The sequence below is a fragment of the Hemitrygon akajei genome, chromosome 24 (assembly GCF_048418815.1).
Source record: "Hemitrygon akajei chromosome 24, sHemAka1.3, whole genome shotgun sequence".
In the NCBI taxonomy this organism is placed as follows: domain Eukaryota; kingdom Metazoa; phylum Chordata; class Chondrichthyes; order Myliobatiformes; family Dasyatidae; genus Hemitrygon; species Hemitrygon akajei.
In genome coordinates, this window is record NC_133147.1 from 45,379,479 (window position 1) to 45,401,281 (window position 21,803).

At 52.9% G+C, this 21,803-nt stretch overlaps 1 protein-coding gene across 2 annotated transcripts in view; it reads left to right on the forward strand.

Moving 5' to 3' along the window:
* Positions 1-21,803, forward strand: part of LOC140715611 (C-Jun-amino-terminal kinase-interacting protein 3-like) — an 88,097-nt gene that overhangs the window by 30,965 nt on the left and 35,329 nt on the right. For both annotated transcript variants that reach the window (XM_073027979.1, XM_073027980.1), the window contains exons 3-8: positions 2,437-2,557; positions 4,630-4,700; positions 8,139-8,224; positions 14,262-14,331; positions 14,838-14,952; positions 17,935-18,031. In XM_073027979.1, coding sequence (XP_072884080.1) covers positions 2,437-2,557; positions 4,630-4,700; positions 8,139-8,224; positions 14,262-14,331; positions 14,838-14,952; positions 17,935-18,031 — 560 coding nt within the window. The remainder of the gene's footprint in view (positions 1-2,436; positions 2,558-4,629; positions 4,701-8,138; positions 8,225-14,261; positions 14,332-14,837; positions 14,953-17,934; positions 18,032-21,803) is intronic.

Genomic DNA, 21,803 nt, shown 5'->3' on the forward strand with positions numbered 1-21,803 from the left:
CCCGGGAGTGTGTGATGGGACGGTGTGGAGGGAGATTCACTCTGTCTGACCCCAGGAGTGTGTGATGGGACAGTGTGGAGGGAGATTCACTCTGTGTCTGACCGCGGGAGTGTGTGATGGGACGGTGTGGAGGGAGATTCACTCTGTATCTGACCCCGGGAGTCTGTGATGGGACGGTGTGGAGGGGTTTCTCTCTGTCTCTGACCCTAGGATGACTGTTGGAACATGTTTTCTGTCCTGCTTCTCGGTGTATCCCTGAAGAAGGATAAATTACGGCTTGGCCCCAGCAGTGTGTGACGGGATGGTGTGGAGGGAGTTTCATTCTGTGTCTGACCCCGGGAGTGTGTGATGGGACGGTGTGGAGGGAGATTCACTCTGTGTCTGACCCCGGGAGTGTGTGATGGGACGGTGTGGAGGGAGTTTCATTCTGTGTCTGACCCCCGGGAGTGTGTGATGGGACAGTGTGGAGGGAGATTCACTCTGTGTCTGACCCCCGGAGTGTGTGATGGGACGGTGTGGAGGGAGTTTCATTCTGTGTCTGACCCCGGGAGTGTGTGATGGGACAGTGTGGAGGGAGATTCACTGTGTATCTGACCCCGGGAGTGTGTGATGGGACAGTGTGGAGGGAGATTCACTCTGTGTCTGACCCCCGGAGTGTGTGATGGGACGGTGTGGAGGGAGTTTCATTCTGTGTCTGACTCCTGGAGTGTGTGATGGGACAGTGTGGACGGAGATTCACTCTGTGTCTGACCTCGGGAGTGTGATGGGACAGTGTGGAGGGAGATTCACTCTGTGTCTGACCCCGGAAGTGTGTGATGGGACGGTGTGGAGGGAGATTCACTCTGTATCTGACCCCTGGAGTGTGTGATGGGACAGTGTGGAGGGAGATTCACTCTGTGTCTGACCTCGGGAGTGTGATGGGACAGTGTGGAGGGAGATTCACTCTGTGTCTGACCCCTGGAGTGTGTGATGGGATGGTGTGGAGGGAGTTTCACTCTGTCTGACCCCGGGAGTGTGTGATGGGACGGTGTGGAGGGAGATTCACTCTTTGGCTGACCCTGGGAGTGTGTGATGGGATGGTGTGGAGGGAGTTTCACTCTGTCTGACCCCGGGAGTGTGTGATGGGACAGTGTGGAGGGAGATTCACTCTGTGTCTGACCCCGGGAGTGTGTGATGGGACGGTGTGGAGGGGGATTCACTCTGTTTTTGACCTCGGGAGTGTGTGATGGGACGGTGTGGAGGGAGTTTCACACTGTCTGACCCCAGGAGTGTGTGATGGGACGGTGTGGAGGGAGTTTCACACTGTCTGACCCCAGGAGTGTGTGATGGGACGGTGTGGAGGGAGATTCACTCTTTGGCTGACCCTGGGAGTGTGTGATGGGACGGTGTACTCTGTATCTGACCCCTGGAGTGTGTGATGGGACAGTGTGGAGGGAGATTCACTCTGTGTCTGACCTCGGGAGTGTGATGGGACAGTGTGGAGGGAGATTCACTCTTTGGCTGACCCTGGGAGTGTGTGATGGGACGGTGTGGAGGGAGATTCACTCTTTGTCTGACCCCGGGAGTGTGTGATGGGACGTTGTGGAGGGAGATTCACTCTGTCTGACCCCAGGAGTGTGTGATGGGACAGTGTGGAGGGAGATTCACTCTGTGTCTGACCCCGGGAGTGTGTGATGGGACGGTGTGGAGGGAGATTCACTCTGTCTGACCCCAGGAGTGTGTGATGGGACAGTGTGGAGGGAGATTCACTCTGTGTCTGACCCCGGGAGTGTGTGATGGGACGGTGTGGAGGGAGATTCACTCTGTGTCTGACCCCGGGAGTGTGCGATGGGACGGTGTGGAGGGAGATTCACTCGGTGTCTGACCCCGGGAGTGTGTGATGGGACGGTGTGGAGGGAGATTCACTCTGTGTCTGACCTCGGGAGTGTGATGGGACAGTGTGGAGGGAGATTCACTCTTTGGCTGACCCTGGGAGTGTGTGATGGGACGGTGTGGAGGGAGATTCACTCTTTGTCTGACCCCGGGAGTGTGTGATGGGACGGTGTGGAGGGAGATTCACTCTGTCTGACCCCAGGAGTGTGTGATGGGACAGTGTGGAGGGAGATTCACTCTGTGTCTGACCCCGGGAGTGTGTGATGGGACGGTGTGGAGGGAGATTCACTCTGTCTGACCCCAGGAGTGTGTGATGGGACAGTGTGGAGGGAGATTCACTCTGTGTCTGACCCCGGGAGTGTGTGATGGGACGGTGTGGAGGGAGATTCACTCTGTGTCTGACCCCGGGAGTGTGCGATGGGACGGTGTGGAGGGAGATTCACTCGGTGTCTGACCCCGGGAGTGTGTGATGGGACGGTGTGGAGCGAGATTCACTCGGTGTCTGACCCCGGGAGTGTGTGATGGGACAGTGTAGGAGTCTCATGCTGTGTCCAACCTCAACAGAGATTCCTGGAACTCGAAGACTCATTTGAACAAGATCGGATGTCCTTGAAATGGCAGATGGAATCAGCCCTCACACAGTACCGGCAGATGGAAGTGAAAGCAAGGTCCTGTTCAGACATGAGTAAGTTTATTTCTGGAAGGGTTGAGAGAAAGGAGTACAGATATTGAGAGGGTGGGGATATCACAGAAACAAGCCACCATTTATGTATTTAAATGAAATACAGAACCAATTAGAACATACGCCGCAGGGATTGGTGTCATCTCTATCAACATAGGGATAATGTGGTTAAATGGAGCAGCAAATTTGTGGATGACACCAAGATTGTGGGTGTAGTGGACAGTGAGGAAGGATATCATGGCTTGCAGAGGAAACTGGATCAGCTGGAAAAATGCGCAGAAAAATGGCAGATGGAATTCAATGCAGACAGGCGCGAGGTTTTGCACTTCAGTAGGACCAGTGAGGGTAGGACTTACACAGTGAGTGGTAGGGCACTGAGGAGTGAGGTAGAGCAAAGGGATCTGGGAATACAGGTCGATAATTCATTGAAAGTGGCGTCACAGGTTGCTAGGGTTGTAGAGAAAGCTTTGGCCTTCATAGATCAAAGTCCCGCATAGCAGGCTGGTCAAGACGGTTCAGTCTCTCGGCATTCAGGATGAGGTAGTGAATTGGATTAGACATTGGCTTTGTGGGAAAAGCCAGAGAGTGGTAGCAGAGGGTTGCCCGCTGACTGGAGGCCAGTGACCAGTGACGCGCCACAGGGATCAGTGCTGGGTCCGTCGTTGTTTGTCATCTCTATCAGCAATAGGGATAATGTGGTTAAATGGAGCAGCAAATTTGTGGATGACACCAAGATTGTGGGTGTAGTGGACAGTGAGGAAGGATATCATGGCTTGCAGAGGGATCTGGATCAGCTGGAAAAATGCGCAGAAAAATGGCAGATGGAATTCAATGCAGACAGGCGCGAGGTTTTGCACTTCAGTAGGACCAACCAGGATAGATTGAACACAGTGAACGGTCGGGCACTGAAGGAGTACTGTAGAACAAAGGGATCTGGGAATACAGATCCATAATTCATTAAAAGTGGCGTCACAGGTAGGCAGGGTCATAAAGAAAGCTTCTGGCACATTTGTCTTCGTAGATAAAGGTATTGACTACAGGAGATGGGACGTTATGTTGAAGTTGATGAGGCGTGGTTCAATGGTTCAATTTAACATCAGAGAATGTACACAGTCTACAACCAGTCTTGTTCTTCATAGACATCCATAAAAAAGAAACAACACCAAAGAACGAACGGCAGAAAGTGTTAGAACTTCACGCACCCTCTCCCACCTCTCAGCACAGGCAGCATCAAAAAATATCATCTCTTCCCCACCCCCCCCCACCACCACCATTTGCTCCAAGGGCATTAACTTCCCCCCACCCCACCCGCCATGCAAGAAAAAGCAACGCCACAGGCCTCTCTCTCTCGGAGAGAGGTGTTGCTGCTGTCACAGCGAGGGGGCAGACCTTGTTCAGCCACATCGCCTGTCCCAGTCCCCCAGGTTGATGACCATCGAGAGAGAGAGAGTGCTCGAGTGCAGGGGCTTCCGATGGCTGTGCACACCACCTGCTGCCTCGATCTTTCAATCTCAGTTGGTAAAACTGGCGAGGAATCACGAATTTCAGTCCACGAAGAACCGCAGTTCGAGCTGTAGCTGCAGATCAGGGACTCTGACTGGACCCCGGCCACTCTGAAAAGGGAAAAGAGACATGAGAAGAGGAGAAATAAACAGTTTCATGGACGAACTGGAAAAGGTTGCCTGGGTCTGAAAAAACCCTCTGGCGCCATCTTTTGGAGTATTGTGTGTAGTTTTGGCCCCCAGGTTTGAGAAGGAGTACAGAGGGAATTTACAAGGATATTGCTGGGTCTGGAGGACTGGAGTTACAAGGGAAGACTGAACTTTATTCCCTAGAATGTAGAAGATTGAGGAGAGATTTTGATGGAGGTGTTCAAAATCATGAGAGGTATAGATTGGTTGAATGCAAGCAGGCTTTTTCCACTGAGGGTGGGTGGGAAAGGTGAAATATGTAAGGGGAAACTGAGAGGGTTGTGAGAATAACCTGGGTACAGAGACGTAGTAGGAGGGGAGGGGTGCAAGGACACAGGGATCTCGATCGGCTGAGCTCTCAACGTCTCCTTACCCCACCGTCAGTCCTGCAGCTTGAGGAGGAGAAGAGGGCCATCGAGAAGGAGCACCAGAGACTGCAGCAGAAGCACAAAGCGGTGAGGCTCCCTGGGAATGGCAGCGGGGCAGAGCGGGTTCACAGCCCTCCCCAGCGGAGAGGTGTCCCTAGGTCCTGACTCTTCCCCCTCTCCCCCTCCCTCTCTTCATACGTACCAGCATTACATGCCTCAGTCCCTCTCCCCGTTCCTCTCTCCCCTTCCCTCCCTCTCCCACTTCCTCTCCTTTTCCTCTGTTCATCTCTATCTTTCTCCAACCACTCCTGACCCACCCCTCCACTCCCATCCTCATCTGGCCCCAACTGCCCCCCTACACCAACCTGGCCCTCATCCTCCCCCCTCCGCCCCTTGTCCTCCCCTCCCCTCCACACCTTTCCCACCACTCTCAGTACCCCCCCAGCCTCATCCCTGCCCATCTCCACCACTCCTCCCCGCCTCTCCACCACACCCTATCCCTGCAACTCACCCTTCATCGTCTCCCTCTCTCCACCCCTTGGCCTCTCCCCCCCCCCACCTCAATCTCTCCACTACTTGCCCACCCCCACACACCCAATCCCCTCTTTCTCCACCAATGATTGCAGACCTGGGAAAGAAATGAGGGCCAGAGTTGTGGGATGGGACCCCATTCGGAGTGAGAATGGGGGAGTAAGGGGGTGGTACCACTGGGAGTGAGAATAGGGGAGTAAGGGGGTGGTCCAACTGGGAGTGAGAATGGGGGAGTAAGGGGGGGGGTCCCACTGGGAGTGAGAATGGGGGAGTAAGGGGTGGTCCTACTGGGAGTGAGAATGGAGGAGTAAGGGGGGTCCCATTGGGAGTGAGAATGGAGGAGTAAGGGGGGGGTCCAACTGGGAGTGAGAATGGGGGAGTAAGGGGGGGTCCCCACTGGGAGTGAGAATGGGGGAGTAAGGGGGGTCCCATTGGGAGTGAGAATGGAGGAGTAAGGGGGGGGTCCAACTGGGAGTGAGAATGGGGGAGTAAGGGGGGGGGTCCCACTGGGAGTGAGAATGGGGGAGTAAGGGGGGGATCCCACTGGGAGTGAGAATGGGGGAGTAAGGGGGGTCCCATTGGGAGTGAGAATGGAGGAGTAAGGGGGGGGTCCAACTGGGAGTGAGAATGGGGGAGTAAGGGGGGGGGTCCCACTGGGAGTGAGAATGGGGGAGTAAGGGGGGGTCCCACTGGGAGTGAGAATGGGGGAGTAAGGGGGGGGGGTCCCACTGGGAGTGAGAATGGGGGAGTAAGGGGGGGTCCCATTGGGAGTGAGAATGGGGGAGTAAGGGGGGGTCCCACTGGGAGTGAGAATGGGGGAGTAAGGGGGTGGTCCCATTGGGAGTGTGCATGGTTTGTGTGAAGGAGAAAGGGGGGTCCATTTGGGGGTATGGACCATGGGAGTGAATGGGAAGGGTGGGGTCCCAGTGAGAGTCCGGATGTTGGGAGTGAATGGGAAGGGTGGGGTCCCTGTGAGAGTCCGGATGATGGGAGTGAATGGGAAGGGGTGGGGTCCCTGTGAGAGTCCGGATGATGGGAGTGAATGGGAAGGGTGGGGTCCCTGTGAGAGTCCGGATGATGGGAGTGAATGGGAAGGGTGGGGTCCCATCAGTAATGTGGGCTGTCAGATTAATCAGGAAGGGGTGGGGTCCCAGTGAGAGTCCGGATGATGGGAGTGAATGGGAAGGGTGGGGTGCTAGTGAGAGTCCGGATGATGGGAGTGAATGGGAAGGGTGGGGTCCCTGTGAGAGTCCGGATGATGGGAGTGAATGGGAAGGGGTGGGGTCCCTGTGAGAGTCCGGATGATGGGAGTGAATGGGAAGGGTGGGGTCCCAGTGAGAGTCCGGATGATGGGAGTGAATGGGAAGGGTGGGGTCCCATCAGTAATGTGGGCTGTCAGATTAATCAGGAAGGGGTGGGGTCCCAGTGAGAGTCCGGATGATGGGAGTGAATGGGAAGGGTGGGGTGCTAGTGAGAGTCCGGATGATGGGAGTGAATGGGAAGGGTGGGGTCCCTGTGAGAGTCCGGATGATGGGAGTGAATGGGAAGGGTGGGGTCCCTGTGAGAGTCCGGATGATGGGAGTGAATGGGAAGGGGTGGGGTCCCTGTGAGAGTCCGGATGATGGGAGTGAATGGGAAGGGGTGGGGTCCCTGTGAGAGTCCGGATGATGGGAGTGAATGGGAAGGGTGGGGTCCCTGTGAGAGTCCGGATGATGGGAGTGAATGGGAAGGGGTGGGGTCCCAGTGAGAGTCCGGATGATGGGAGTGAATGGGAAGGGTGGGGTCCCAGTGAGAGTCCGGATGATGGGAGTGAATGGGAAGGGGTGGGGTTCCAGTGAGAGTCCGGATGATGGGAGTGAATGGGAAGGGGTGGGGTTCCAGTGAGAGTCCGGATGATGGGAGTGAATGGGAAGGGTGGGGTCCCTGTGAGAGTCCGGATGATGGGAGTGAATGGGAAGGGTGGGGTCCCTGTGAGAGTCCGGATGATGGGAGTGAATGGGAAGGGTGGGGTTCCAGTGAGAGTCCGGATGATGGGAGTGAATGGGAAGGGGTGGGGTTCCAGTGAGAGTCCGGATGATGGGAGTGAATGGGAAGGGGTGGGGTCCCAGTGAGAGTCCGGATGATGGGAGTGAATGGGAAGGGGTGGGGTCCCAGTGAGAGTCCGGATGATGGGAGTGAATGGGAAGGGGTGGGGTTCCAGTGAGAGTCCGGATGATGGGAGTGAATGGGAAGGGGTGGGGTTCCAGTGAGAGTCCGGATGATGGGAGTGAATGGGAAGGGTGGGGTGCTAGTGAGAGTCCGGATGATGGGAGTGAATGGGAAGGGTGGGGTCCCTGTGAGAGTCCGGATGATGGGAGTGAATGGGAAGGGGTGGGGTCCCTGTGAGAGTCCGGATGATGGGAGTGAATGGGAAGGGTGGGGTCCCAGTGAGAGTCCGGATGATGGGAGTGAATGGGAAGGGTGGGGTCCCAGTGAGAGTCCGGATGATGGGAGTGAATGGGAAGGGGTTGGGTCCCTGTGAGAGTCCGGATGATGGGAGTGAATGGGAAGGGTGGGGTGCTAGTGAGAGTCCGGATGATGGGAGTGAATGGGAAGGGGTGGGGTCCCAGTGAGAGTCCGGATGATGGGAGTGAATGGGAAGGGGTGGGGTCCCTGTGAGAGTCCGGATGATGGGAGTGAATGGGAAGGGTGGGGTGCTAGTGAGAGTCCGGATGATGGGAGTGAATGGGAAGGGTGGGGTCCCTGTGAGAGTCCGGATGATGGGAGTGAATGGGAAGGGGTGGGGTCCCAGTGAGAGTCCGGATGATGGGAGTGAATGGGAAGTGTGGGGTCCCTGTGAGAGTTCGGATGATGGGAGTGAATGGGAAGGGTGGGGTCCCATCAGTAATGTGGGCTGTCAGATTAATCAGGAAGGGGTGGGGTCCCATCAGTAATGTGTGCTGTCAGATTAATCAGGAAGGGGTGGGGTCTCTCTCCCCACCCATGTTCTTACAGGCCCTGCGGACAGTTGGTGAACTGCGGTACCAGATCCAACTGGAGGCTTCGCGAAGCCCATTGCCCACCAGTCCCAACGTCAAAAGGTTTGTTCTCATGGGTTACTGGCCTTACAGGAGGGGTAGTGGCTGGTGGGGAGGAGGGTGGTGAACGTACAACTAACCAGCTCTGGGAGCTCGCGGCCACTAGATCTAACATTGACGTCCCTTGATAACTTGGATGAAGAAGTAGCAAGGTGAGTTATTAAGTTTTCAGATGACACGAGGGTCTGTGGTGTTGTGGATAGTGGTTATGGGAAGGTATTGTGGAACAGGAAAATCAAGAACCCCAGTCTTGGGGAAATGTCTCTATCCCTCACGGGATCAAGAACAAGAGGGCCCAGGTTTAAGGTGAGAGAAGGGACCCGAGAGGCAACTTCTTCACCCAGAAGGTGGTTGTCTGTGGAACAAGCTGCCAGAGGAAGTGGTTGAGGCAGGAGTATTGACAACATTTAAAAGGGACAGAGGGGCTGCAGTGTATGAAGGTAGGACAGACTCCATGAATAGTGGGGAGTGTTGCGGGACAGAGGAACCTCTGTGCATGTGGGTAAGACACACACTGTCAATGGCAGGGACCCTGGGGAGTTTGGTGGAACAGAGAGACCCAGGGATACAGTGCTGTGGTTCCCTGAGTCACAGCCAGACAGGGTGGTGAAGAAGGCGATTGGCACGCTGGCCTTCATCAGTCAGTTGGGATGTTATGTTGCAGTTGTACAAGATGTTGGTGAGGCCGCACTTGGAGTATTGTGTTCAGTTCTGATCGCCCCACTGTAGGAAGAGTGGCATTAAGACAGAAAGGGGGGTGGGGCAGGAGAGTTTCATGGTGATGTTACAGAACTGGAGGGACCGGGCAGGCTGGTATTGTTTTCCCTAGAGCGATGCTGGTTGAAGGGTGAGAAAATACAAACCATAACACAATATTTAGAAGAACACATAAATGCATACATGAGGAAATCTGCAGATGCTGGAAATTCAAACAACAACACACACAAAATGCTGGTGGAACACAGCAGGCCAGGCAGCATCAATAGGGAGAAGCGCTGTCGACGTTTCGGGCCGAGACCCTTCGTCAGGACCCATAATATAAATTATAAATATAAATGAATGTTGGCTTATATACAGAGATTGATTGTTCAAAGTAAGGGGTCTGCCAGAGTTGCCGTGCATCTGATGTCGCCTCCAACCTCATTCAACGGCCCTTGAAATAGCCGTCTGCAAATCATACCTGGCTTTCTGGTACAGGCCTGGGTTGCCACACTTGAATGCCACAGATCTGGCCTTCAGCAGTCAACGTACTTCCTGGTTCATCCACGGCTCTTGATTTGTGAATGTACAGTAAGTCTTTGTCGGCACACACTCACCCACACAGGTTTTAATGAAGTCGGTAACACCTGCAGCATACTCATCCAGGTTCGAAGATGAATCCCTGAATACAGTCCAGTCCACCGATTCAAAGCAGTCCTGTAGGTGTTCCTGTGCTTCCCTTGTCCAAACCTTCTTGGTCCTCACTGCTGGTGCTGCAGTCTTCAGTCTCTGCCTGTACTCCGGGAGTAGAAGTACAGCCAGGAGATCAGACTGCCCGAAGTGAGGGTGAGGAATAGCACGGTGGGCATTCTTGATGGTGGTGTGACAACGGTCCAGTGTGTTGTTTCCTCTGGTATTGCAAGTGATCTGTTGATGGAGGTTGCTTAGTGATTTTTTTTCAGACTGGCCTGATTAAAATCTCCCAAAATGATGGTGAAGGCATTAGGGTGTGCTGTTTTGTGTATGTTGATCCCATTAGTCAGACCATCTAAAGTCTGCTTGACATTGGCCTGAGGTGGAATGTAAACTGCTACCAAAATGACCCCAGAGAACTCCCGTGGTAGGTAAAAAGGACAGCACTTTACTGCTAGATATTCCAGGTCTGGTGAGCAGAATTGGGACAGCACTGATATATTCGAGCACCAAGAAGAGTTGATCATGAGGCACACTCTGCTTTTGAGAAACTCTATAGATCTATCCTGATGGTGTATAATAAACACGTCAATCTGAAGTGCTGCATCCGGTACAGAAGGGGTTAACCAGGGTTCCGTGAAACGAAGGACACACGTGGTCCTAATGCCCCTCTGATTTCAGCACCCTGGCTCTGAGATCAGCGATTTTATTCGCCAGCGAGATAGTGGGTATTGGGAGTTTAAAACCCCGTTCCCCTAAACGCACTTGTAACCCCGATCTACACCCGCACTTCCTCCGAGGTGAGCTATGTGGGTGCATCTGACTACAATTGGTGTTGTTTCCATCTGTTTTAAGCAGTGATTGTTTGTTGAAACACATTAACACATCTTCGTTGACCTTACTGACCTTGGAAGCAGTTGTGCTTTTTAGCTGTATCAGGCTGAAACAGGAATATTTAATCGTATCCTTTGAGAGCACTGCTCCTACTCAAGTCACACCTAGACGCCCCGGACAAGGACTTTGAAAGGGAGAACACAACTACAGCTGTGAAGATCCCTGATGACCTGTGACCCTGTGATCTCCATCATCAGGTGCAGCAGGCTGTCTTTAAAGAGAGTGAACCCTTGCAAGGCGGAAGGTCCCGATGGAGTACTTGGTCAGGCTCTGAAACCCTGTGCCAACCAACTATCCGGAGTACTCAAGGTCATTTTCAACCTCTCACTGCTACGGGCGGAAGTTCCCACTTGCTTCAAAAAGGTAACAATTATACCAGTGCCTAAGAAAAATAATGTGGGCTGCCTTAATGACTATCGCTGGTAGCACTCAGATCGACAGTGATGAAATGCTTTGAGAGGTTGGTCATGACTAGACTGAACTCCTGCCTCAGCAAGGACCTGGACCCACTGCAGTTTGCCTGTCGCCACAATAGGTCAACTGCAGACGCAATCTCAATGGCTCTTCACACGCCTTTAGACCACCTGGACAACACAAACACCTACGTCAGGATGCTGTTCATCAACTATAGCTCAGCATTTAATACCATCATTCCCACAATCCTGATTCAGAAGTTGCAAAACCTGGGCCTCTGTACCTCCCTCTGCAATTGGATCCTCGACTTCCTAACTGGAAGACCACAGTCTGTGCGGATTGGTGATAACATCTCCTCCTCGCTGACGATCAACACTGGTGCACCTCAGGGGTGTGTGCTTAGCCCACTGCTCTACTCTCTGTGTATACATGACTGTGTGGCTAGGCATAGCTCAAACACCATCTATAAATTTGCTGACAATACAACCATTGCTGGTAGAATCTCAGGTGGTGATGAGAGGGTGTACAGGAGTGAGATATGCCAACTAGTGGAGTGGTGTCACAGCAACAACCTGGCACTCAATGTCAGTAAGACGAAAGAGCTGATTATAGACTTCAGGAAGGGTAAGACGAAGGAACTCATACCAATCCTCACAGAGGGATTAGAAGTGGAGAGAGTGAGCAGCTTCAAGTTCCTGGGTGTCAAGATCTCTGAGGATCTAACCTGGTCCCAACATATCAAAGTAGTTATAAAGAAGGCAAGACAGCGGCTATACTTTATTACAAGTTTGAAAAGATTTGGCATGTCAACAAATACACTCAAAAACTTCTATAGTTGTACCGTGGAGAGCATTCTGACAGGCTGCATCACTGTCTGGTATGGAGGGGCCACTTACACAGGACTGAAAGAAGCTGCAGAAGGTTGTAAATCTAGTCAGCTCCTACAAAGTACCCAGGACGTCTTTAGGGAGTGGTGTCTCAGAAAGACAGCGTCCATTATTAAGGATCTCCAGCACCCAGGGCATGCCCTTTTCTCCCTGTTACCATCAGGCAGGAGGTACAGAAGCCTGAAGGCACACACTCAGCAATTCAGGAACAGCTTCTTCCCCTCTGCCATCTGATTCCTAAATGGACATTGAATCTTTGGACACTACCTCACTTTTTTTTAATATACAGTATTTCTGTTTTTGCATGTTTTTAAGTCTATTCAATATACATAATTGATTTACTTGTTTATTCATTTTTATTATTTTTATTTTATTTATAACTATTACTATTTTTTCTCTGCTAGATTATGTATTGCATTGAACTGCTGCTGCTAAGTTAACAAATTTCACGTCACATGCCGGTGACAATAATCCTGATTCTGATCTGAGTGTCTGATCATTAGGCGATTGATTGTATGTGTACAAAGTGGGGATAGGCAAGGAGTGTCTGTGCATAGTGTGACCGACAGGAAATTATAAAGTAATGGTGATTGTGGGTATAGAGGGGTGGGTTACTGGCCGGAGGAATTGGTCACCCTCACTGCTTGGGGGAAACAAACTTTTTGAATCTAATGGTCTTGGTGTGGATGCTACGTAGCCTCCTCCCTGATGGGAGTGGGACAAACAGTCCATGAGCAGGGTGTGTGGGATCCTTCCTGATGTTCCTGGCCCTTTTCCAGCACCTTTCTGTGTATATGTTCCTGATGGTGGGTAGGTGACGTGTTGGGCAGTTTTGACGTTGTAGGGCAGTTTCCGTACCAAGCAGAGATGCAGCTTGTTAGAACAAAAGGGCAAAGGTTTATGGTTAGACACAGAAATTGACAGAGATATTGTCCGTGGAAAAAGTTATCAGCATTTACAGAGGAATTTTGATTAGCTATGGCAGTGGGCCAAGGAATGGCAAATGCAGTTTAATTCAGATCAGTGTGAAGGGTTGCATTTCTGGAAGACAAACCAGGGTTGGACTTTCACAGTGAACTGCAGAGACCCTAGGGAGTGTTGTAGATCAGAGGAACCCAGGGGTGTAGGAACATGGTTCCCTGAAAATGGGGTCACAAGTAGACATGGACCCTGGGAAGTGTTGTAGAACAAAGGGATACAGGGAAAAGGTTCCCTGAAAGTGGAGTCACAGGTAGGCAGGGTGTTTGGGAGCAGATGTTGTGCTCGGTTCTGGTCACCCTGCTGTATGAAGCAGAGGGTAACAGTGGGAGTTTGTGTCTGAGCATGGGGACGCATGACTTGACGATGACTGGAAAATGCTGATTGAGCATTCCTCCTGACATCCCACCATGGCTTATGTATTAACCCTCTCAGCCCTGTCCTCCTGCCTTCTCCCTGTAACCTTTGACACCCTGACTAATGGAGAACATGTCATCCTCCGCTTTAAATATGTGCAATGACTTGACCTCCTCAGCCACCTGTTCACCATCCTCTGGCTAAAGTTTTTCACACAGAGAGTGGTGGGTGCACTGACAGCGAAGATGGTAGGGGTGGGTACAATAGGGTCTCTTATTACATGGAGCTTAGAAAAATAAAGGGCTAGGCAGTAGGGAAATTCTAGCAGTTTCTCGAGTAGGTTACATGGTTGGGACAGGCAGGGACGGAGAGAAGAGAAGGAGAGGTTTACAGGGAGAGAGAGGTAGGGAAGGGAAAAGGAGGAGGGGTTTATAGGGAGGGAAAAGGAGGAGGAGTTTATAGGGAGATAGAGGTAGGGAAGGGAAAAGGAGGAGGAGTTTATAGGGAGGGAAAAGGAGGAGGAGTTTATAGGGAGATAGAGTTAGGGAAGGGAAAAGGAGGAGGAGTTTATAGGGAGATAGAGGTAGGGAAGGGAAAAGGAGGAGGGGTTTATAGGGAGGTGCAGGGAGGGAAAAGGAGGAGGAGTTTATAAGGAAGTAGAGGCAGGAGAGAGGAGGTGGAGAGGTTTATAGGGAGGTAGAGGTAGGGAGGGGGAGAAGGGGTTTATAGGAAGGGATAGAGGAGGGGGAAACTGTTCATACCACTCCATATTAGGATACATCCCTGTTGTTCCAGAAGACTGACACCGGCAATCCTACGCACCCTGCCCCCTCCCCTCCCTTCACCGGTCACACACCATCGATTTGCCTCATCCCTTCACAACCCCTGTTACCACCCCACGTCTAATTCCCAGGACCCAGACCCCAAATGTGACCCTTCCCTAAACCGGTACTAATTCCCCTCTCCACTTGTTCCCCCTCCCAACTCCCCTTCTCACTGTGTACCCCCCCACAACCCTCCACACCATCAGCCCACCCCGTCTCTCCCCTGAAGGGGATTCCAGGTGCAGCATCTTGAGTCTAGCCAGCCTAACTTTCCTCCTCCCTGGTGTCGTGCAGGCGAGGGAAGAGCTCGCGGGAGGAATCTGAACTCTCCGGACAAGATCAAGGATATTCAGAGTCTGGTCCGGTGAGTGTGCTGGTGTCCAATGTTACCCTACCCCTCCCACTTCGGCGGAGGGTGCTCGGAGTTGGAGGCGGATCTGTGACGAGTCGGTGGTGGAGGGGTATAATCAGTGTGATCTAGAGATTGATGTTCTGTTTTGTGCATTTCTTCTCTCCATCTCCCCCTCCCCCTGCAACCCCCACTCCCTCCCCCACAACCACCTTTTCCCCGAAACCCCCCTTCCCTCCACCCTGCAATGCCCTCCCTTCCCTCCTACAACCCCCTTTCCTCTCCCCTTCCCCTGCAACCCCGTCTCCCCTCCCCCTCCCCTACAACCCCCTCTCCCCACCCCCTACCCTCCCCCTGCAAACCCCTTTCCCTCTGCAACTCCCTCCTCCCCTGCAACTCCCTCCCCTCCCCCTCCCTCCACTCCCTTCCCCCCTGCAACCCCCTCTCCCCTCCCTTCCCCCTCCACTCACCCCCTGCAACCCCCACCCGTCCCTTCCCCCTCCCCTCCTTGCTCCTCCCAGTCCGAGGAGGAAGTAACTCCCTCAGCTGAGACCCCTGCAACTCCAGCAACTCCCTCTCTCCCCCAGGACTCAAGCCATCTCCCCCTGAGCCCCAGCGTCTATCCCCACTCCCCAGGTGAGTTGCTCCTCGGGAAGGACACCTGCACCTCTCATTGAACACAGAACAGTACAGAGCAGGTTCAGGCCTATCGGCCCAGGACATCTGTGCCGACCACAATCACAAATCACACTAAATCCCTTCTGCCTACACAGTGTCCAATACACCGTACGCCTTCTTAACCACAGAGTCAACCTGTGCAGCTGCTTTGAGTGTCCTATGGACTCGGACCCCAAGATCCCTCTGATCCTCCACACTGCCAAGAGTCTTACCATTAATACTATATTCCGCCATCATATTTGACCTACCAAGATGAACCATCTGCCACTTCTCAGCCCAGTTTTGCATCCTATCAATGTCCCGCTGTAACCTCTGACAGCCCTCCACCCTGTCCACAACACCCCCAACTTTTGTGTCATCAGCAAACTTACTAACCCATCCCTCCACTTCCTCATCCATGTCATTTATAAAAATCACAAAGAGTAAGGGTCCCAGAACAGATCCCTGAGGCACCCCACTGGTCACCAACCTCCAGAATATGACCCGTCTACAACCACTCTTTGCTTTCTGTGGGCGAGCCAGTTCTGGGAGAGAAGGAGGGTGAGAGGTGACTTGATACAGGTGTATAAGATATAAGAGGATTAGATCGAGTAGACAACTAGAGATTTTTCCCCAGGTGTAATGGCTAACATGAGGGGGCATAATTTTAAGGTGATTGGAGGAAAGAATGGGGGGGTGTGTCGGAGGTAGGTAGTTTACACAGAGTGGTGGGTCTGTACCAACACCCTGCTGTGGGTGGAGACACGTACATTAAGAAACTCTTAGATAGGCAAATGGAGGGCTTTGAGCCAGTTAGATTGATCTTCAGACTGGTTAAAAGGTCCACACAGCATCATGAACTGGAGGGCCTGTACTGTGCTGGAATGTTCTGTGTGTCATCCCCCCACCCTCTTCACGGAACACTTCCCTCTCCTCCAGCCCCTCCACTACCTCCCGTCACCCTTCCCTACATCCCTGCCCCCCCCCACACTTGCCCCAGATCCACCTGCCACACTCCGTTTCCCTCCTCTTCACTGCACTGACTCTGACCCAGTACAATTCCCTCTCCCTCCTCCTACACCGTTCCCTCTTCACTCCACTGACTCTGACCCAGTACAATTCCCTCTCCCTCCTCCTACACCGTTCCCTCTTCACTGCACTAACTCTGACCCAGTACAATTCCCTCTCCCTCCTCCTACACCGTTTCCCTCCTCTTCACTCCACTGACTCTGACCCAGTACAATTCCCTCTCCCTCCTCCTACACCGTTTCCCTCCTCTTCACTCCACTGACTCTGACCCAGTACAATTCCCTCTACCTCCTCCTACACCGTTCCCTCTTCACTCCACTGACTCTGACCCAGTACAATTCCCTTTCCCTCCTCCTACACCGTTTCCCTCCTCTTCACTCCACTGACTCTGACCCAGTACAATTCCCTTTCCCTCCTCCTACACCGTTTCCCTCCTCTTCACTCCACTGACTCTGACCCAGTACAATTCCCTCTCCCTCCTCCTACACCGTTCCCTCTTCACTCCACTGACTCTGACCCAGTACAATTCCCTCTCCCTCCTCCTACACCGTTCCCTCTTCACTCCACTGACTCTGACCCAGTACAATTCCCTCTCCCTCCTCCTACACCGTTCCCTCTGCACTCCACTGACTCTGACCCAGTACAATTCCCTCTCCCTCCTCCTACACCGTTCCCTCCGCACTCCACTGACTCTGACCCAGTACAATTCCCTCTCCCTCCTCCTACACCGTTCCCTCTTCACTCCACTGACTCTGACCCAGTACAATTCCCTCTCCCTCCTCCTACACCGTTCCCTCTTCACTCCACTGACTCTGACCCAGTACAATTCCCTCTCCCTCCTCCTACACCGTTCCCTCTTCACTCCACTGACTCTGACCCAGTACAATTCCCTCTCCCTCCTCCTACACCGTTCCCTCTTCACTCCACTGACTCTGACCCAGTACAATTCCCTCTCCCTCCTCCTACAACGTTCCCTCTTCACTCCACTGACTCTGACCCAGTACAATTCCCTCTCCCTCCTCCTACACCGTTCCCTCTTCACTCCACTGACTCTGACCCAGTACAATTCCCTCTCCCTCCTCCTACACCGTTCCCTCTTCACTCCACTGACTCTGACCCAGTACAATTCCCTCTCCCTCCTCCTACACCGTTCCCTCTTCACTCCACTGACTCTGACCCAGTACAATTCCCTCTACCTCCTCCTACACCGTTCCCTCTTCACTCCACTGACTCTGACCCAGTACAATTCCCTTTCCCTCCTCCTACACCGTTTCCCTCCTCTTCACTCCACTGACTCTGACCCAGTACAATTCCCTCTCCCTCCTCCTACACCGTTCCCTCTTCACTCCACTGACTCTGACCCAGTACAATTCCCTCTCCCTCCTCCTACACCGTTCCCTCTTCACTCCACTGACTCTGACCCAGTACAATTCCCTCTCCCTCCTCCTACACCGTTCCCTCTGCACTCCACTGACTCTGACCCAGTACAATTCCCTCTCCCTCCTCCTACACCGTTCCCTCCGCACTCCACTGACTCTGACCCAGTACAATTCCCTCTCCCTCCTCCTACACCGTTCCCTCTTCACTCCACTGACTCTGACCCAGTACAATTCCCTTTCCCTCCTCCTACAACGTTCCCTCTTCACTCCACTGACTCTGACCCAGTACAATTCCCTCTCCCTCCTCCTACACCGTTCCCTCTTCACTCCACTGACTCTGACCCAGTACAATTCCCTCTCCCTCCTCCTACACCGTTCCCTCTTCACTCCACTGACTCTGACCCAGTACAATTCCCTCTCCCTCCTCCTACACCGTTCCCTCTTCACTCCACTGACTCTGACCCAGTACAATTCCCTTTCCCTCCTCCTACACCGTTCCCTCTGCACTTGCCTTTGTAATTAGCTCTCACATCCTTTCCCACGACCTTTCAAGAAAGTGTCCGAGGTACATCAGAGGTGATCGAGGAGATTTTGAACTCCACTCCAGAGTTACACTCACAGTGTGAAGAGGAAGAGGAGCCTGTGACCAGGTGAGCAAGACCCGCGGCCCTTCCATGTTACACCCAATGAGATACCAGACCCTAATGAGTCTCTGTAATGGGATGGTGTGGAGGGAGATTCACTCTGTCTGACCCCGGGAGTGTGTGATGGGACGGTGTGGAGGGAGATTCACTCAGTGTCTGACCCCGGGAGTGTGTGATGGGATGGTGTGGAGGGAGATTCACTCTGTGTCTGACCCCGGGAGTGTGTGATGGGACGGTGTGGAGGGAGCTTCACTCTGTGTCTGACCCCGGGAGTGTGTGTTGGGACGGTGTGGAGGGAGATTCACTGTGTGTCTGACCCCGGGAGTGTGTGATGGGACGGTGTGGAGGGAGATTCACTCTGTGTCTGACCCCGGGAGTGTGTGATGGGATGGTGTGGAGAGAGATTCACTCTGTGTCTGACCCCGGGAGTGTGTGATGGGACGGTGTGGAGGGAGCTTCCCTCTGTGTCTGACCCCGGGAGTGTGTGATGGGATGGTGAGGAGGGAGATTCACTCTGTGTCTGACTTTTTTTACAAAATATCTTTATTACAAATTCAGTGCTTCAACTATACAAACCAGTGACTAACACAAATACTACACAAAAGACATTAAACTAAAATGTTCCAAATCTCCATCTGGTCCCTATGGAGCCTGGGCAGATCCCTGTGCCACCCGTTTCCAGTACCTACGGGTACCTGTTTTTGCCAGTGTCAGGTGCGCGTTCACAAGGACATCCTCATCCCTCCATATATAAATAGGGTGGGGCTAAAGTGTAACCAGAAGCCGAGGAGCAGCCCCTGCAGATACGCAAAACGGGGCTGCAGTCTCTTACACACCACGTACATGTGGTACGCAGTCTCCTCCAGTCCGCAGAAGTGACACGCGGCTGGGAGGTCAAATGTACAAACTGAGGAACTTATTACAGGTACCACTCCAAGCAGCAGCCTCCACCCCAGAACTCCCCACTTCTCCGAAGAGTGGAAGAAGGGTGAGCCATGGTCGACATCCTGCAGCATTTGGATCCGTGACCTCACTGATGGAGCTGCAGGTTCCTGGCATTCCTGCCCAGCGGTCGGACCAAGACGGGACTCTAGGTCAAGCAATGTTCTCTCAAGCCGCTCAATCTCAGAGCCCCGCCTCTGTCGACATAGTGTGCTTCCGACATAGAAACCGGATATGGGCTTTGCCCACATCCCACCACGGCCAGAGGGAGCAGAACTCTCTCCGTCTCTCTCTCTCCAGGTGACCCAGAATGCTCAGAACGAATCCCGGAATCAGCCGTCCTCCAGTTGTTAAAATGCCAATACCCAGATCCCACCCGAGGGTGCAGAGGAGGAAAATTCCATCTACACGAGGTGATGATCCCAGCACGACACCGGCCGCATGGAGGACGCCGACACGCGGGAGATGTACACCCGAGAGATGTAGGGGCGGTCTATGTAGGAGCCTCTTCCTATAGACCTTCTCAAGAAGCTGCTAGAGTCGGGGTGAAGATCCCGCCAGCTATCCACCAAGTCAAAGGAGCCGACTAGCTCCTTTAACTTCTTTGCCGATGCTGGGTCGTGCTGGAGACTAGAGCGGTCCTCCGCCTCAAGGGTACAGTTGAAGTCTCTACCGAGAGTGACACAGTCCCCAGGATCGATGGAACTCGGCAGAATGGACAGCCGACAGAATCCGCCCGCGCCTCAGGGCACACACACGGATAAATTGCAAAGGTACATCGAGGCACATGGCCAGTGGAGCAGACGGCTGGGAACAACATCTTGGACTCTTACAATTTCCGGCTGGAAGGTCGGGGCCAAGAGGATCACCACCCCGCTGGAGCTGAGGTGGCTCATGTAGACCTGGCAGTCCAGGAGCCAAGTGGACTCGTTCTCTGGGATGGTACGGGTTTCCTGCAGGACACTCACTGTATATCTCCCATCCCTGAGGGCTGAGAGATTGTTAAATCTGCGACCATTTACACTGAGACCGGCTATGGTGAGCTTCTTGTCGGGAGGTCACCAGGCCTCAGGACCAGCATCCTTTCCAGTGAGAGCAGAGGCACCTTCAGCCACACTTTCCTGAGAGAAAGCAAGAATGTCCTTTGCTCTCTGGGCCCGAGTGGTGCCAACGCCCTCTCCCGAAGGAGTGAGGCTGCTCCCCTCTCAGAGGTCCCTCACCAGCTCAGCCAGGGAGGAGTTAAGCCATTGCCTGTCCTACCCAGACACAGCATTTCTGTTCCCTTTCCATCTGAGGATGACACACAAGGACTTCAGGGTTTAGGAGCACCCTCCACCTGGATTCTGGCCCCTCCGGTGATACCCCCACGTCTGCATTCTCATTCCAACGGCCCAGTTGGTGGCAGGAGCAGGCACAGCGACAAGGTTTCTCGCAGCGCGGTGGCGCCTGTTTAAAAGGACAAGCATTGTTGGGAGTCTTCAGCTCAAAATGGGCATCAGCTCTGGGTAAGTTCCTTCTTATTTCTCGTTTACTGATCCGTGTAGTAAATGGCTGTTGTGTGTTCTTCATGCCAGAGTGTGGTGTATCCAGCTGCTGCTCCTCGAAGACCGAGTTCGGGATCTGGATGGCTTCCGGCTTGCATGGGAGAGTGAGCAGTTCATCGATCAGAGTTACAGGGAAGTAGTCACTCCAAAATTTCAGGAGTTGAGTCGCTGGGAGAGACCAGGTTACTGGCACTGAGCATGAGTCCGTCGTGCACTAGGGAAAGAGGGAGAAGGGAGCTGTAGTGGTAGGGGACGCAATATTCAGTGGAACAGACAAGAGATTCTGTGGACGTGACCGGGATACCTGTATGGTACGATGCCTCCCAGGTGCCAGGGTCAGGGATGTCTCCGATCGCATCCACAACATTTTAGACAGGATGGGAGAGCAGCCATGAATGCGATTGCTACGTACTGGTACCAATGACAAAGGAAGGCAAAATTTGAAGAAACGAGAAAGGATCTAAAAAAGCATGGATTGAGACAGATTTTTCTCTGGCAAAGGTGTCTTTGGCAAGTGGGAAGCCTTCAAAGGAGGAATTTTGAGAGTGCAAGAGTTTGTATGTTCCTGTCAGGATTAAAGGCGAAGTGAATAAGGATAAGGAACCTTGGTTCTCTAGGGATATTGGAACTCTGATAAAGAAGTAGAGAGAGATGTATGACATGTATAGGAAATGGAGCAAATAAGGTACTTGCGGAGTATAAAAAGTGCAAGAAAATACTTCATAAAGAAATCGGGGTTTCCGGTGACATCGTCGTCGAGAATGGCAGCTTAAGTCACTCGCTCCTCCGGAAAAACGCGTATTAAGCCCCGTTAACCCATCAAATATAGTATTTTTCAAAAAATATTTGAACTGAAAAGAGGGGCAAGAATGGGGAAAAAGAATGGAAATAAAAAAAGCGACAATGCGGAGCCTGTGGCTGAGAGGAGTGCAGCGAGCAGCTCTCCTACCCGACCGCGTGCGAGCGAGGCGGACGCTGGGCCTCGCTCAGGCGAAGCGGCGAATATGATCGAAATTCTGAAAGAGATAAGGGAGTTCCAGAAAGATATAAAGCAGCAGCTCCGTGATATTCAGTCAGAGCTCGCCAACGTCAAACAAAAAATAGCGGTGGCAGAGACGCGAATTGAGAAGGTGGAAGATCGCGTTCAAAACGTTGAACGAATACTGAGTAAGATGATAAAAATATTACATCACCAAGAAGGTAAACTGCTTCACCTGGAGGGAAGATCACGGCGGAAACATATCAGAATCTACAACGTTCCCGAAGGAGCGGAGTTTGTCGGAAAGTTGCTG